Genomic DNA, 17220 nt, shown 5'->3' with positions numbered 1-17220 from the left:
GCTGCTCTGCTGAATCATGCTTCACTTTATGCGATGACCTGCAGAATCGTGGGGTTCAGTGCTGAATTCTTTTCTGACCCAAAAGCGTTGTCAGGACTTTGTGTTGAGTTCTTCACATCGACGCTTGTTGGGAGATATTATTCACTAGTAAGAGGAATAAATCTTTGACGGTAGATGAAATATTGATAGTACTTTGTATTGTAATAATCATGGTATTTAATTTTGCAATTGGGGTCACACATTTGTTGGAATTAAATGAATGGATGAAACTTATTTTTATTTGGAGGCAGTAAAGTTTATTAGCCCCTGATTCTGTCATATTTTCCAGGAGCTATCTTGACAGTGTACAATTTGTTGTGTTTCTAGTTTTCGGCATTTTCCCCCTAGCGGGGAGCTCCGTTTGCCTCACACTATGATCCTACAAAGACAAAGCAAGTGGACATATTTCTCTGTGCAGAGATGATGTGACATTACTGAAACCACTAAGGGGCAAACAGTCATCTTCATTGCTATTAAAAGCAGACTCTGCTCCAGGTTGAAAGCCGTTACACCTCTGTATTGTGCCAGTCTTGGCCATTGCCCACTGCTCCAGGTTTGTGTTTGACAATACCACTGTTGTCATTTGTTTTGCCATCAATTTCTGATTCCAGACCTCAACTATTTACTACCCCAGATGAGATGACCCAGCACAAAGGGACTCGTTCTGTACCTGTGTGTGCAAGTCTACCAGTCAGTGACATTTCAGCTCTCCCTTGTTCCATGGGAGTGTCCCTGTGTTTGTATAGTACATGGCTCCATCACATTTTCCTTTTTACTGCAGCCTCTATTACACTGCACTGGATTAATGGATTCTTTAAGCTTGTTGTCACCCTATATGATTTTACAGCATGATAAAGAGCTACGTGCCTTTGGCTTCTGAATTTATTATAGATTTCAAGTTTTCAAAATAAATCTCCCACTAAGACTCTGAGAAATTCACCAAGAAGCCTTCCCTAGCGTGATAGCTGATTGCAGAGCAGAACGCAAGGAATGTTTGAAGAGTCCTGATTTGAAATCAACTGCAAATGCCATCTTTGTCTGCAAGAGCTCAGGCAGAGCTTTCGTATCTGAGCTCGGGCGCATCGCAGTTCTCGAACATGGCTGTGGAGGCCAGGAGATGCTGCGCGCGCCTGGGAAAAAATGAAACTCCAGAAAAGACGTGTGTGATAAAGAACTCAGATTTATTCGGGTTTGGTGTTACAGAGTCAATTGCACACAATAAATCTGATTACAACAGTCAGCCGTTTTTTTGGTGTAAAAACTGTTCCTGATGCGCGCTCTCCCCACCTCCCCTCCCAGAATAGACATGCACATGACTGGAACAAGGTGCAACAACCAGGTGGTGCCACGAAGCCACTTCAGTGCAGCAGTGTCCAGGGGGAGCGGAGGAAGGCGCTGTCAGAGCTCAGAGGGGTCGGCTTTTTCTACCACAGAAACGCGGCAAGCTCAGTGGGTGGAGAAGGGAAGAGTGGGGCGGGCGACCTTGCCCCAGTAAAGTGGAACTCCCAGTCTCACCTCCCTGTCTCTCGGCCTCGAGCGAACACCATTGTTTTCCAGACTTTGTCTATATTCTCCCCTGCAGCACACCAGCGGGAAGTATAGTACCACAGGAGTCCGTGGTAGCTCTGTATAGTTGGTGCAAGTGTTGCAAGGAGGAGAGCAGCCTAGCAGAAACTATGCTTTATATTTTATTTGACTGTGCTGGTGTCCAGGAGTTGAGAGCCACCTTCCTAAGCGTCTAAGACCTTCCCTATACCTTTGGTATATCTGGAAGTCTGCCTTTCTGAGCTTAGCATACCTCCCTGAGGGGTTGCCTGCTTGCCACTGTGGCCTAACACACAAACAAAAGCCCGACCAGACAGGCTGACGGAGGGCAAGCCTACAGATATCTCTACGGCCAGTTTCGGTTTCTCTCTCTCTCTCTTTTTTTTATTAAAGGTAAGGGGCGAAGTGGATAAGGGAATGCAGCTGTAGGAAACAGAAATGTGAGTTAGACGTTTGCTGAGCAGTTGTGTTTGCTTGAAAGACAGGAGGACGTGACGGCAGCACCAGCCAGGCTCTGATCGGGGGACGTACGCAGGGCTGTGGGTGGAGGGGGCAGGGACTGCAGAAACCCTGTTTTTCAGGGAGACATCTCTCTAAAGAGATACGGTGCAGGATCCCTTAAGGGGGGGATGGCTGATCTGCTTTCAGCGTTTTGGATCATAAGCACAGGCTGCTAGACTTTGTGGACCACAGGGCAGTGATGGGTAAGGCAGAAGAGCTGGTGCTCAAGGCCACGTCCTGGGATCTGAGTTTTGACAGGTGCTGCGTCACAAGCCATAGGGCCTGTAATAAGTGGCGAGACGGGAGATCTGCTCTGGGCTTTAGTAGCGTCGGGCCTGGGATTGGACCATGGAGGTTCTTTTGATGCTGGAGATTCCACTCACGCTGCCACCGCCAAATCCATAGCCGCCACCACCACCACCGCTGCTGGACATGGAAAATCCTGATCCGCCTCCGTATCCACCTCCCATTCCGCCTCCGTATCCACTTCCCATTCCGCCTCCCATTCCGCCTCCCATTCCACCTCCAAATCCACCTCCATATCCGGAGCTCTCCATGCTTGAGAAGGCTGTAGAGAGAGGGAGAGACACAGTGATGTTAACGTAGAAACTTACCAGTTCTCCGAAGACATTAGAGTGCCCATTTCGTGACAGACACTTTATTTATGAGAATTAGAGTTCACTAGACTTTATCAATGTCAGTTAACAAGCTAGCACCTCATTATTCTGGAACAGCACTCTCCTGTGAATCTAGATTCCCTCCTGGTTGGTGAAATAGACTCACTCAACTCTGGCCAAGTTGTTACTGTAGTAAAGTTAAATGCCCCTTAAAACCTATATCTAGAACGCAGGAGCACTACAGGCAGGTGGTTGTTTTGCAGAGGGATTGGAATGAAGAGTACTGGCATTGACTAAGCGCTTGGTACTTACACATGGGTCCAGAGGAAACCTGCTGCACGTGGATTGTTGCAGATCCACCGCCAGAAGTCAGCCTGATGATGAAAAAAGAAATCCCACATTTAAGATTATGAACCTCAGTAGGGTTGGTCAGCCCAGACTTGTATGCAATTATAAGCCTCCAAGTGATTTTGTTTGACTGTTTTAGCTATTGGGGTCTATTTGCAGAAACCGAAGCTGCGCAGTGGAGTAAAAGATTACTTGTCTATGCACCCCCCACAGCCACTCATCCTGCATCTGACTCACTCACCTGCTCTCCTCTCCTTCCAGCAGTTTCCTGTAGGTGGCGATCTCGATGTCCAGGGCCAGCTTGACGTTCATCAGCTCCTGGTACTCGCGGACCTGGCGGGCCATCTCCTGCTTGGCTCTCTGCAGGGCTTCTTCCAGTTCCTTGATCTTGGCCTTGGCGTCCTTCACCGCCAGCTCCCCGCGCTCCTCGGCCTCTGCAATCTGGGCCTCCAGGTTGGCACGCTGGAGTGTGTGAAGATGGAAGCAGGTGAGTCAAGCCCTCCTTACACACAGGCTTGCATGACTTATGTAGGCTTACTGATCCCAGGAGTACTCTCCGGCAACGACTGGGAAGCTCCTCGGACTTACCTGTCCCTTGACGGCCTCGATCTCGTTCTGCAGCCTGCTGATCATGCGGTTCAGCTCGGCGATCTCGGCCTTGGTGTTGCGCAGGTCATCTCCGAACTTCCCAGCAGAGGACTGCATCTCTTCGTACTGCATGCACAGCAGGCGGGAAACATGCAAAAGATGCGTTAGATGCATTGAATCTTTTGGCCACGGTTACAAAAGAAGGTAGTGTTTTACCGATTCAGCCAGCTGGCTAGTCACACCGGCCAGGTGCTAGTGCATGCAGAAGCTTTTGAGGAATGGGACGAGGGAAAGCAAAATCTTTAGTGGAAAGGGCTAGTGGGTATTTAAATGGCATTAGCTTGAAAATATTGTTTTGTGAAGAAAGAAAGAAATATATTGTGAATATTGTTAAGCGCCTTGGGGCAACCTTGTTGTGAAAGGCACTATATAAAAAGAAATTGAATTGAAGTGTGCAGCAGGTATTATCTCAGAAAGAAAAGAATTATGGGATTGACCGCAAGGGGAAACGGGAAACCTGGACTTTTGAGAATCTGACAGAAGGCATGTGCAGTAATCTCCACTAAAGCTACTTGGTTTCTTTCATTACTGTCTGCATTCAAGAATTTGTATGCAACTCCCACCTTCTGCTTGTACCAGCTCTCAGCCTCGGCGCGGCTGCGGTTGGCGATGTCCTCATACTGGGCGCGCACTTCAGCCACGATGGAGTCCATGTCCAGGTTGCGGCTGTTGTCCATCTCCACCACCACAGAGGTGTCCTTGATCTGGGACTGCAGCTCGCGCAGCTCCTGCAAAAATGAAATGGGACAATTTAATCCATTCTGTTGCTTAGACACCCTTATTTAGGGAGGGTTGCGGTGAGCTTTCAAGGCTGTTGCTGCCCAGGCGGCTGTGTCAAGGGCTCACCTCCTCATAGATGGCCCTGAGGAAGTTGATCTCATCCTGCAGAGCATCAACCTTGGCCTCCAGCTCAACCTTGTTCATGTAGGCACCATCAACATCCTGAAAATAGGAAAGGAGGGAGGGGTTAGTGGTTTCTGCTGTGCATGTGATGCAGCCTCACTGGTCCATCATCAGAGAACAGCACCAAAAAAGTTCTATTGCCTCGTGTTGGTGACAAACTGGTAGATGCAGAAGATACAGCCATATGTCTATCAAAGCATGGATGGTGCTGTCAATAATTGGCCATTTTCACACAAATCCTGCCTTTGGATTGTTGATGTAATTTTTTATTTCTTTATTAGGCCTGAAGAATGGGATGAATCTTCACCTAATGCTGCTGCAATCAATACATTCTGTGGATCTGTTATATCAAGGTAATGGGTGCTTTCTAGGTAAGGTCTAATGCACTACACATTGTTCCTACTTCACCAGCTAAATCTCATGGTCATGTAATTCCATCTACTATATTAGCCACCCCTGAGCTCTGTTCTGCTCCAGTAGAGCTGTAACTGATGACCTGTTGACACCTTAAACACAAACAAATGTGTTCAGTAGAGTTCTTTTACCTTCTTCAGCAGGACAAATTCGTTCTCCACTGCAGCACGCTTGTTGATTTCATCTTCATATCTGCCGAGGTAGGAAAGGAAAAGTGCTTTAGAATAGACTGTTTGTGTCTTTGTGGTGTCGGAGGATTCACAGTTTAAATAGTCTCACTAGCCGGCTTCCTGATCTGTCTTTAACATTGGTAGATCTGCAACTTTGTGACAAGGGACCTATCTACCTTTGCTTTACATGGAAAAACAGCTGGCTTGGAAGCTGGTTGTCCTAGGACGATGCACTATCAGGATGTAGCTGCTCCCCATCACTGAGCACAAAGGAACCCAGCCCTGATGATGCCTCGGTCACTCACTTGTTCTTGAAGTCCTCCACAAGACCCTGCATGTTCTTCAGTTCGCCCTCCAGCTTCATCTTCTCATTGCCCAGGTTGTCCAGCTGGCGGCGCAGGTTGGCGATGTAGGCCTCGAACATGGCGTCGATGTTGGAGCGGGTGGTGGTCTGGTCCTGCAGGAGGCTCCACTTGGTCTCCAGCATCTTGTTCTGCTGCTCCAGGAAGCGCACCTGGGGAAAGGGATGGGGAGGGGTGTGAGTGAGAGGTTTTCGCTAGGTTTCTGAAACTCACCATTGTAGAAATGAAAATTTCGCCCTTGCACTTTTTCATTTGATGTAGATTTCTGTGTACTTCACACTGGTTCATTGTCACAGTAGGCAAGTGCTTTGCCATCAAGTAAGACCTTTGCAGTTCTGCAGGAGAAGAATGCTTTTTTAATCTTAATATGCCGCCCAGAATTGTCTTTCTTTATAACTTCCGGGTTCTGGGTTTCTAAAATAATTTTAATACTTGTATCTTTTGGCTGGAAAGCTCCTACGTGTGGTGGTGTTAAAAACCACACCCTCTGTGAGGGATGTTGCCTCAAAAGCCCCTCCCACCCCACCCTCCACTCTATCCTTCGTTCTGGTTGGTTTGTCAAGGCGTGGCAGGGGCGAGGGTGTAACCCAGCGCATTTCGGAAATCGGCGAAAAAAGAGAAGTGGATCCCTGCTGGAGACTTATAGTAAAACAATAATGACTTAAGGCTTGTTACAACCTCTACGGTACATTTTTCTCAAATTCTTTTCATACAAGAAGGGTGGGTAAGCCTGAGGCAACGCCCCACAAGCAGAGCTAGCTGTGCTATGCAGTTAGAGTAGTCCTGGCTTGCCCAGGTGTGAAAACCCCTAACGGAGTCAGATAGCAAGTTTTAACAGTGGCCAGCCTTCCGCCCCTAGCACTGAGGGTGAGAGCTGCCTCCTCTGCTGCTGGTGGGCAATATCACCATTCTGCTACAGTCTATTGATGAAACTGATGAATGGGCTGAGTGGACTGGCAAACGTGGCTTTCAAAACCACATGTTAGCACAGCATCTATCTCCCGCCAGAAGATAAGACCGTATACAATGATGGCATTTATCAAGGCTGAAGAGGCGTTTAATGAAATATAAGTGTGAGAACTTCTCCCCTGCCCTGCGGTTTTTAATTTTATTGTGGCAATCATTTTAATGTCCTGCCAAGGCGTCCTGGGTCCAAACTGGGCTTTATGAGTTCGAAGGCAGAAGGAACATGCAGTTTTACTGCACATTCAAATGCACGTCCTGACAAGTTTTTTTTTTTACTGGGAGGGGCAGGGAGAAGGCAAACCTCTTGTTTCAGTGGGGCCCTAGTGGCGTCTTGCATTTTTATTAAAGCAAAACACACACAGGAAAAAAGCAAACATTTGCAATTTAGATTTGCTGGGTTAAGCTACACAGAGCAGTCGTAATCTGCTTTGAACTCAGAGCCATGTTTTATTTTAAAGATCGCCCACTCAGTTACTGAAAACTGAACCCAGTAATTAACACTTTTATGCACAAAAATCCATAACATCTGTTGTAAGTACTACGGAAACCGTAATGGATTCTGGCCAGATTCCAGTCAGCGATGATTTTTGGAGAGAAGTGAATTCTCTGTTTGCATGGAGACCAAAATCCATTTCAGTTCCGCAGAGGTATTGTTATTAGCTCTGCACTGCGGAATGTGCCTCCTCCTTCTTCAGTCCACCTCAGCAAAGTCCTGTTTGCTAACATTAACAGGAAGCGATATGTATTTTAAGCTCTGAAGTGGGCAGATCTTCCACTTTGGCTGAAGTGGACTGATTCGATGGGGCAGAAAAATTAAAGGTTAAATCGAAAAGATTCATTCATTGCTTTTACACTAGCAGAAAGCGGGTGTGGCTCGCTATTCAGAGGGCTGACTGTGCGGTTTTCTGAGCAGGGTGCGGCTGTAGATTTAGTTTTGCCTGGAGCTGCAAGAGTCAGGTGAGTTGCTTCATTAAACATGGGCGTCGCTGGAGTGCCCGCGAGCTCGGTGAGGAGAGCAGACTGGCGTGGCGGTCACGCCCACCTGTTAGCTGTGCACAGACCAAGGCTGGGAAATGCTGGCTGCTGCAGGCTGCGTTCCCTACAGAGCGCAGCACGCACAGCTCGGATGTAGATGGAACCTTTTTTGATCACTGGGAACCGCCCCTTGGGGGCAGATCAGATGCAATGTTGGCTCATGATTAATGAAAGTGGAATGTCACCCTTGTTTAGATAGCCTGACAGCTGTGTGGTGGGTGATAGCACAGGCTGGTTTCAGCCCCATCTTAGGCAGAGGACGGCCCAGTAAATTGTTATAGAGCACACTAGAGTCGATGAGCTAATCTAGGGTGAGTTGGGCTTTTTTAATTAACACATATAAAGTTAGCAGAAGCCGTTCATCTAATCAATGAGGGCAAAGCTCAGTTTATTTTAATGCAATAAAAAATATGCAAGAGAGGAGGCTGTGCCCTCTGCTACCAATTTCTTTGTAGAGGGTGTGGCATCCACCTGCAGCTATTTCATTCCTTTCCTTTTTTCCTTATCGTAAGATGGTTCCTGCCTTTTGCCTGCGAACTGTGGAATATGCTGGACTGCCATTCCAGCTTTTGTCCTGTCCTCTGTCCTGCTTTTGCATTCACAGGCTACAAAAATGATCTGCAACGCTAACAACCAATAAGTGAAAACAAAGCCATTAGCTCCAACTACATGGATTTTCCTTTACATTCCTGTTAGCTTTGCAAATGCTCCTAAACCTTCATAAGGCTTGGAACATAGTGTGTCTTTCTGCTGTAGCTTTTAACACTGCAGTCTTTCATTTATTCCTTGATGGATTCGGACCCATCTCTCACTACCGCCCTTTCTCTGCAAGACTAGACACCTTGCTTGATCTATCTTGTTCTCCCAACGTTTCCCCTTCTTGAGTTTAACGCAAATCAGTCTTTTCCTTCCTCCTATAATTTTGCATCATATGACGACCGTCAAGCATCCTCCCTTTAGCCCCGACAATAATCATTTGGGCCAACCTGGGCATCGTGCTGAAGCCACCACCCCCCCCAGCCTCCCCCCCCTCCCCCTGTTCGGCTGCAGCACTCACCTTGTCGATGAAGGAGGCGAAGCGGTTGTTGAGGGTCTTGATCTGATCCTTCTCCTGGGTGCGGACCACCTGGATGTTGGGGTCGATCTCCAGGTTGAGGGGCGCCAGGAGGCTCTGGTTGATGGTCACTGCCGTGATGGGAGGCTGGGCAAAGCCTGCCCCACCACCGAAGCCTGCCCCACCGCCGAAGCCAGCCCCACCGCCGAAGCCAGCTCCACTGCCGAAGCCTGCTCCGCCGCCGAAGCCAGCCCCACTGCCGAAGCCAGCTCCCAGACCACCTCCGTAACCGCCTCCGGCGCCGCCGCCCCCGCCGCCAATGGAGTAGCTGTAGCTGCCGCCACTGCCGCCGCCAAATCCTGCGCCCGAGCCGTAGCCCCCTCCTCCCATTCCCGAGCGGACCATGGACACGGACTTCCGGGTGACTGGCATGGCATAGGCCGACTGGCTGGTGAAGCTTCTCCTGACGCCCCCGCTGCCAAATCCTCCCATGCTGCCGCTGCCGCCGCCGCCGCCGCTGCTGGAGCTCATATACGTGGTGCGAACGCTCATTTTGTCTGTCACGTGTTCAGGTCAAGGAATGCCGCCGGAGAGCAAGAGAGAGCAGAAGAGAGAGATGTGCCCGGGGGGAGAGCGAGTGAGCTGTTTCACAAGAAGGAGAGTGGATCCCTCTGACTGCTGCTGGCTCCGGCTCGGGGTTTTAAACCCTTTCGCACCTGGGAGGAGGGACTCTGGCTCTCCCCCTGCCCCGCCTCACCCCCCCCTCGTGTGTTACTCTCTCCATCGGGCCGGGCCAGGCCCTCTCTCCTGCCTGCTCCTGTCTGCAGGACCCACCCATCCTGTCGGACAGGTACCAGCCCTGGGACAAGTGGAAACTGATAAGCTCTGACACACCCAGCTCCAGAGCGGCAGGCTGTGTGTTTGAGCTTCAGGTGGGGGAGGAGGCTGAAGACTCAGGCAGCCCTTTGCAGGCTTTTTCTCCGACAAGAAGTCTCTGACTCGATCCTCCACTTTTCACACTCGCAGAACAAAATCAGCAGATGCCAACAAACAGAGAGGCATAACATTTAAGAATTTCAGTTTATGCATTATGGTGTTTTCTAAGCTGAGAATGTTTCCACAGCCAGACATGTGCACTCCCAGATTTTGGGTGATCTTTGGGTGTGGTCTCAGCTGTACTTTTATCTCGGTTTCTTGTGAGCTCAGTCTTTCCCAGCAGCCCCGCTGTAGACTGGCCGGATCTAACTGGACAGATAGGCAGAGTGCTGTTCCGCAGGTTTGCTCTGAATGAGCTAGTTGCCTGTTGCAGGGAAATGACTGAAGTAAAACTGGACTTCTCCTCTACACACTATCGTGCACCACATACATCTAGCCTGCAAAATGGGAATCTCTGCTTAACTGTTGCTCTCCTAATTCCTCTTTCAGAAGTGCAACAGTATATTCAGATTTATTATTAATCTCTGTTGCAGCAGAAAGACTCTTCCTTATGCAGTTGTCTGTTGTGGTTGCTCTAGTGTCTTTCAATGAAGGAAAAACAACACAGTGGCCGCAAACCAGGAGATAGGGTGCACTAAAGCGCTTGTGTATTAAACCCGAGCATGAGCTAAATTTTAGTTTTACAATTTTAAAATTAATTTTAACAAATCTCATGCATTTGTCATCCGTTGTCAGAGTTTTGATCTCTGCGATCTTATGAGCCATTCCCAGCACTAGGAGTCTTGCTAGCTCGGTGCTCTGAGCTTCTCTCCGTATCAGGTTTCCCCATTTCGTCCGATTCCTGTAGGGCGTAGCCCGGGTGGAATTGTCCCCCCCCCCCACAGAGTCGCCCAAAGGGAATGGCAAAGAATATTACGAAAACCCATGCTAGTAATTGTTTCGGCAGTGTGGCCACCTTGAATGTGTCTAAAAGGTAGCTGCTTCTCTCAGTTGCCACTGTGTTGTGCCCACACGGCATTGTCATTTATGCTACAGTATGTTGTTGCATGTATCCTGCAATGCTTGCTTGTCTGTTTCAGCCATGCTTTGTTAAAGGAGACCACTGTAGCATTTACTATGGGACCATGGGAAGAGAGATATTCCGAGAAATCTCCTCCACCTAGTTAAACTCATACCGAAATCAATTAACTTTAAAGGAGATTGTTTGTCCCTCCTGGGACTCCTGTGTTTGAGCCCCCACTTCACCCCTCCCCCACTAAGACCACACAGTCCTTTTCTGAAAACTGTAGCTCTTTTTTTTGCAAGAATGCTTATTTGTAAGCTCCCTCTTTCACAAAACAAGCAAAAGTGACAACAACAAAAAAAAACTACTACGACCGTGTACAATTAATAGTATGATGTACTATTACTGGCAAGAGAAAGCGTTAAAAGAGAGTGATTCAGGAAAGCACCTGAAAATCCCTGAAGACAGAGGAATGCTTTACAATTTGCATGTCCGTCTGCAAGAAATTTAATTCTAAAATTCTAAAGCAGTTGCAGCGATCAAGTCACTTCTTCCTCCTTGCTGGCCAAGGAGATCTGATTCTCTCTGGGCACCACAGTGTGACGGTGAGCCCTAGGGATTCATCTGCGGGTCTGCAGTGGGGAAGTTTGTGCAGTGCCGCTCAGGAGACCAGTTCTAACTTGCTCTGTCATTTCATTTTTTTTGGGTTTGTTCAGCAGCCTGTGGGGCTTGGCTCCAGCACTTAATGGGAGTTAAGGGTCTGTACTCTGTAGGGAGGCGTAGCTCCCTGACTGCCAGTGCGGAGAAAGAAATAAAGCCGAATCAAAGCGATGAATGAATCACGGCCTGGCGAAAACACACGAGAAGCAGGAGAGAAGAGCAAAAGAGAGTAGCCTGTTCTACTAATAAAAGAAGGAAGAGGAACGCCCTTTTTTTTTTTACACAGAAGAATTCTAGTTCTGCTTTGGAATGCACTCGAGGCTAGTTTTGTGCAATTAAAAAAAGTGTTCTTTTACAATCGAGCTGTCCAGCAACTTAGTCATTAAATGTGGTATTTTAGCAATGCGGGGGTAGCCCCCCATTCCCAACCATGCCAAACCGACACCCGGGTTTTTCTAATGCTACCTGCCTAGTTCCCCCCTCCACACACCTTTTTACTGGCCACTTCTCAGTCGTCTTTGCTGGCAAGTCATGTTACAAATGCACAAGAAAAGGCCATCCAAACTTTCTATTCTCGCTGCATATCTGAAGCAGAAAGAATGCATTCATGAAATCCACATTAAAAAGATCATTTTCTGAAACAAAGCCCAGTGGCCAGGAATGTCAGCTCCTCTTTCCTCCTGTTTTTGAAAGCTGCGTCATGTTAGTGCTGCAGCATGTGTGGTCACTCTTGTGCCCAGCTGCTTCATTCAATGACTTTGTGCCTTGCTTAAAGTATAATACTATGAAAATATAGAGATGGGGAAACATGGCACACTATGAGGGTGAAGAATTCAGGCCTGCTTGTTTTTAACACTGCAATAGTGATATAGTACCCCATAGACACAGATGGCAAAAATATTTAGTTCATCCACTGTTTAAAGGTCAATTTTGTATTGATTTTTCTGCTGGTTTTTCAGAAACCTTGTCTTACGAAGGGCTTCCAGTTTAACCCATGAGAATCTTTCGTGAGAACAGGGCGTTGACGCTGTGCATGAGTAGGGGGCAGGGCAGTGCCCTAGGCTCCTTCAAACGCTTTACTTTTGGGGCTGAGGAAACCAGATCTGCCTTTTCTTTGTTTGCCCAAAAGAAAAAGCGCACATTGGGTCAAAAGCTATCATTGTTCAAGACCACACAAGCCCAGCAGCTTCACACAGCCAGGCAGCGGCTGCCTGGTTTCTGGGGGATCACAGCTTTGGAATGCAGCAGCCAGAGAGAGGAAGGCGCTCTCAGATGGCTCCTCTGCCAGGGCTGTCTTTACGGCCTGGGATGTTCTCATAGTAACAGACTTCACCAAAACACAGCGCACCGCAGGAGGATGACATCACGAGAGAGCCTGTCGGAACAGCGGTCTGTCCAACGTGAATCCGAGAAGGGAAGATGTCAGCGAGGGATATGGCAGGGTGGCTCCCAGGCGGAGCTGTTAGAAAAGCCCTGATGTCATGGAGGCATCGGGTCAATGGCTCACATTGGAGGCTCTGGTGACCAGAGTTGCCCTAGCAGTGGTGCACAAGTGGACTAAGGCTGGGGGAGTTCAGCAGTGCTCAGGGTTTTCTTGTTCCTTGGTAATAATTATACTGAAATGAAAGACAGTGCAGCAGACTTTAATGAGGGGCTTTTTGGTTAATCCCAGTATGGTAAATACTGGTTTTATGGTTGTAAAATAAAAGCAAATGCAGAAAAGCATGATGGAGCAAATGGCCTCCTCTCTCATTTGTATCCATTCTGAGCTTGAGTTCTCAGTGGAGAGTTTAGCAGGTTAGCAAATGCCTTTTTATAGACAGTAGCCATATTGCCATGCAACTCACAACTGGCAGCCCACTGAAGCTCAGCAGGTGTGAGCCTGGTCAGTACCTGGATGAGAGACCTCCTGGGAAAAACTAAGGTTACTGCTGGAAGTGGTGTTAGTGGGGTCAGCAGGGGGCGCTCACCCTGTGGCCTGTGCGGGTCCTAATGCCCCAGTATAGTGACGGGGACACTATACTGTAAAAAGGCACCATCCTTTGGATTCTCGAAAAGAATAGGGGTGTTATCCTGGCCAAATTTCCCATTGGCCCTTACTAGTCATGGCCTCCTAATAATCCCCATCTCTGAACTGGCTTCATCACTCTGTTCTCCTCCAGACTGATAGCTGATGTGTGGTGAGCGTTCTGGCGCACTATGGCTGCCGTCACATCATCCAGGTGGGGCTGCACACTGGTGGTGGTGGAGGGGAGTCCCCATTACCTGTAAAGAGCTTTGAGTGGAGTGTCCAGAAAAGTGCAATGTAAGTGTAAGGAATTAGTAATAATGACTAATAAATAATTACTAAGTACTAAGGGATTAGTAGTTATTATTAATTATTAAATGGCATTTTCAAAACTTGGGGGTACAAAAAGAATTATAACTGCCAACTACAAATAAACTACAAGGGGCAGGAAAATGTATTGTTTCTAGTCGGAAAAGAACCTGTGCTCATCAGAAAACATCTCTATAGACCACATTCCCTGGGGAACCACACATTGACCGCAACCTGTGCACTGGCCGCTGGGCTCAGTCCAAGGCAAGTCATGCACGTGCAACAACTTCACTGAAACCACATGAAACGACGGCTAATTTAATTTCATCTGCCCTTAGTGTCATCACATGCACTGCTGACAAGACATAGCAAGCCAAGAGGTTCAGTAGGAGGCCATGTTTTCAAGCAGATGTTCCAAAGAGTTCAAAGGTGTTGGGTTCCCAGTTCAAACCTTGGCTCTGTCTGTTTTGCACTTACACTGCAGTGCAACATTCTTAAACCTCGCAGACACAATTGGACATTATTACATATGCATGTGATGCACATTGATTTAGTAGTGTTTTATTTAAAAGAGTAGTAGCAGCTTATCCATCACACTTAACAATATATTCAAATAGACCCATTGTCTATACTTTATGTAATATAACATACATATATTACGGGGATAACTGTTAACCTAAAATTGCTAAAATGTCTGTGGAGGGTGGAAATACAATGTTTCCACTCCTGTGCAGGTGAGTTGGTGCTGGGAGAACAAGGTGGAGATATAATTTGTATGGTAGCTTTTGGTCAAATAAAGGGTCCAGCCCACCAGAAAACGGATATGGAAGTTCTTAGCAGGTCACTACTGGTTAGGAATGCAGTGATAATTATACAGAAGTGAAAGACAGTGCAACAGACATTGGTGAAGGGATTTACAATAATTTGCTATGTGGTTGGGTGGACCAGCAGCCTTCTGGTCTCCTCTGATTTCAAACTGACCTCAGCCTCAAACAGCACATCTTTGTTCAAGAGTGATATAGAGGAGCTGAAGCTGAGTGACGAAAAAACAGATAGAAAGAAAAGACAACCCCCCCGCAGCCTCTGCGTTGTCCTGACAGGTCTCCCAGGAGTTCGTCATCCCTTACCGCAAGTGAAAACCAAATAAAAAGCAAAAATCGAAGAGAGCTGCATCTGGCTGCAAGCCCAAGAACCAAACCCTGTTAATTGCAGATGATCGTGCCACACCCTGCTGTTCAGAGGGGAGGGGAGGGGTGACTGGGGAGATCCCAGGCCTGTAGCTGGAACTCTCCCTGCAGTGAGCCGCCTCCTCACAAAGCAACAAAGAGAAGCGCTCTCTCGGTTCTCCAGTCCGTCTTTTTAGTTCTTCATCTGGGTCACTTTTAGGGTGAAAGGGGTAGAATTTACAGAAACAAAAAAGCTAAAACTATAGGCATAATTCCAGTGCTATGAGCAACCTTTAGCTCCGTCCCCATCATATTTTAACAGTCGGTAATTTGCCTGCACTTCCTCTGTTTCTGTTTGTATTTTGATTTCTAAATAAAGCTGTCAAGCGGGTCAAACACACAGTTCTTCTAGTGTAAAAGATCACCTGTGTTCTTCTCAGCGCAAACTTTATCATTATGTGGGAATTGTAGGCAAAAAAAGTGGTTGCCAAAGCTGGCCTGTTCAGCCCCCCTTATGTTCAGTTGGACTTCAGGGACATCGGTTGATCTGGGCCATTAGCTGCTGCAGTTCTAAGACATGGCTAAGATTCCTCAAACGATTGATGTCAAATCCCTTCTTGAATACCTGCATTGCAATCTCAGGGACTGCATCACTTTGTTCTCAACCCTTAAAATATAAGGTCTGGAAGCACCAGTGCATCTTTGACCCATTAGACCAAGTCTCCTAACTCCTGCAATGTGACCTTTAATGGATTTGGGTGTTAATTTGGATATGGGCCTTATTGCACATTCAGCTCAGTATGGTCAGGCTTGCGTTATCCCAGCTGGAACAGAAGGTCTTTCCATGTGAGTCGAGGTTTTGGGCAAGTCTGGTTTTTCTCAGATAGTCTCAGACTAGAGCCAGACTGGCTAACAGACTGGCTCACTTGGCTCAAGAACAAATTACCCTACATTCCACACCAAGCCCTATACAGGATCCCAGCCAACTGTTCTCCCCCCTGTGCTCTGGCAAGCAGTACTGCAGCGTCAAAGCATTGACCACTAGGCTAAAGAACAGCTTCTACCCTACTGCAGAATCTATCCATCTATATCTGTGAGATAAAATGCAGCGGGAACCCAGTTTTAATAAAAACATTCGGACCAGATGTCCACTAAGATATGCATACCTGGAAGCTGCTGATGTGTGTGCACTGTGTTTAGTGAATTTGATTCTGTTTCTTCTAATGTCTTAGTAGGTATGGGTCTTAATTTACAGACAATGTACTTAATGAAATGTAGAATGTAAGTCTTAAAGATTCACAAGGAAGCCTGTCCCCTTCTGATTTTTCTGAATTTTCCATTGTCTTAGAGCATTGAACAGCAACATGATCATGAAAAAATCCTTCTTCAAGCAGAGACACAGTTCAGCTTTTGCATTTGTTCAACTCCTATCTGATTTTTATGTCAGACTGAATCAGAATGATAGAAATACCCATCTCAATGCATGATGTGTTGCACTGTTTTGGTTTTGTGACTGCTTACAAGGAAATAGAGCATGTGTCTGGAAAGTTACTGATAAACCACATTTTTTCATAAGAGCAGTCTTCTGTCCTAGATAGCACAGTTATTTAAAGATGTAGTGATTGTTTTTGTCTCTAAATCCAGTCACTGTTATCTTACCTTGAATCATAAACCACAATTTACGGGGAAAAATGCTAATTGAAATCTTATCACTTATTGGGAAAGTAAACATAGTGTCTGAAGTAAAAAATAAGGCATCAATTAGTTTTAATCTTCAATTGGTTTAGCCTGAATTGCCTGAGCACCATTTGACTGTGATTTGTCAGGTGTGTATTGTCAAAATCCTGCTCAGCTGCAATAATCATCTTTTTGAGATGAGATGGTACTGAAGTCATGATGCTTCACTGCTAGCCCATAAGCGCTGATAATTAACGGCTGTGCAGAGATTAGTTTTTAAGAAAGCAAGGCTGCAAAGCTAATAGCAGGGAAGATCAAGGCCCATAGCCCTAAAGATCAAGGCTGTAAAGGTGTTCATTCAGAGTGCAGTTTGACCCCAGACTGTGTCAGTCTCCAGCACTTGGATACTCTAAGCAGCAGCACACACATGGCCATGAGTTACTGAGGTTGGGTGGGCTTGATCAGGATGTCCTCCCCTTGACAACTTCTATTGTTATTTGTGACCTGACAGTTAAATCCTGTATTGTAAACCCTATGATGTAGTACAGGCAGCCACACAAAGTAGCCTGTTTTGCAGTGCCAGTGCCATTTGACAAATTCCCAGTCCGAGAGGTGCAGCAGACTGAGACAATTCAGATTGCCCTGGCTTAGTCAGGTCAGATCACACCCTTCATTGGTCCAGGGAGGGCGTCTGTCTTGCTCCCAGATGTGCAGTGCTTCGAGACGGTGACTTCATGGCTGTGACTGACACATGCATGTTAATGTGACACCATGGGTGGAGTTCAATCCAGAGTTCTGCTTGCAGTAGAAAAAAAAGCCTTCTTCAGGCTGTCCTACAGAAGGATTTCTCACGGCCCGT

The 17220-nt window shown here is 47.1% G+C and overlaps 1 protein-coding gene across 1 annotated transcript; it reads right to left on the bottom strand.

Moving 5' to 3' along the window:
* Positions 1–1201: 1201 nt before the first annotated feature.
* On the bottom strand, positions 1202–9422 carry krt5 (keratin 5). The gene is made up of 9 exons (XM_088915084.1): positions 8606–9422; positions 5491–5699; positions 5147–5207; positions 4545–4640; positions 4262–4426; positions 3639–3764; positions 3292–3512; positions 3015–3076; positions 1202–2653 (listed from the first exon to the last, which is right to left on the bottom strand). Exons 1-9 carry the CDS (start codon positions 9152–9154, stop codon positions 2406–2408), a joined length of 1737 nt encoding a protein of 578 aa, XP_088771210.1. The 5' UTR covers positions 9155–9422; the 3' UTR covers positions 1202–2405.
* Between the last annotated feature and the right edge of the window lie 7798 nt (positions 9423–17220).

Source organism: Atractosteus spatula, chromosome 1 (genome assembly GCF_055471065.1).
Source record: "Atractosteus spatula isolate fAtrSpa1 chromosome 1, fAtrSpa1.hap1, whole genome shotgun sequence".
Lineage (NCBI taxonomy): Eukaryota > Metazoa > Chordata > Actinopteri > Semionotiformes > Lepisosteidae > Atractosteus > Atractosteus spatula.
Note: the sequence above shows the minus strand (reverse complement) of the source record. Positions and strands in the feature narration are given on the sequence as shown.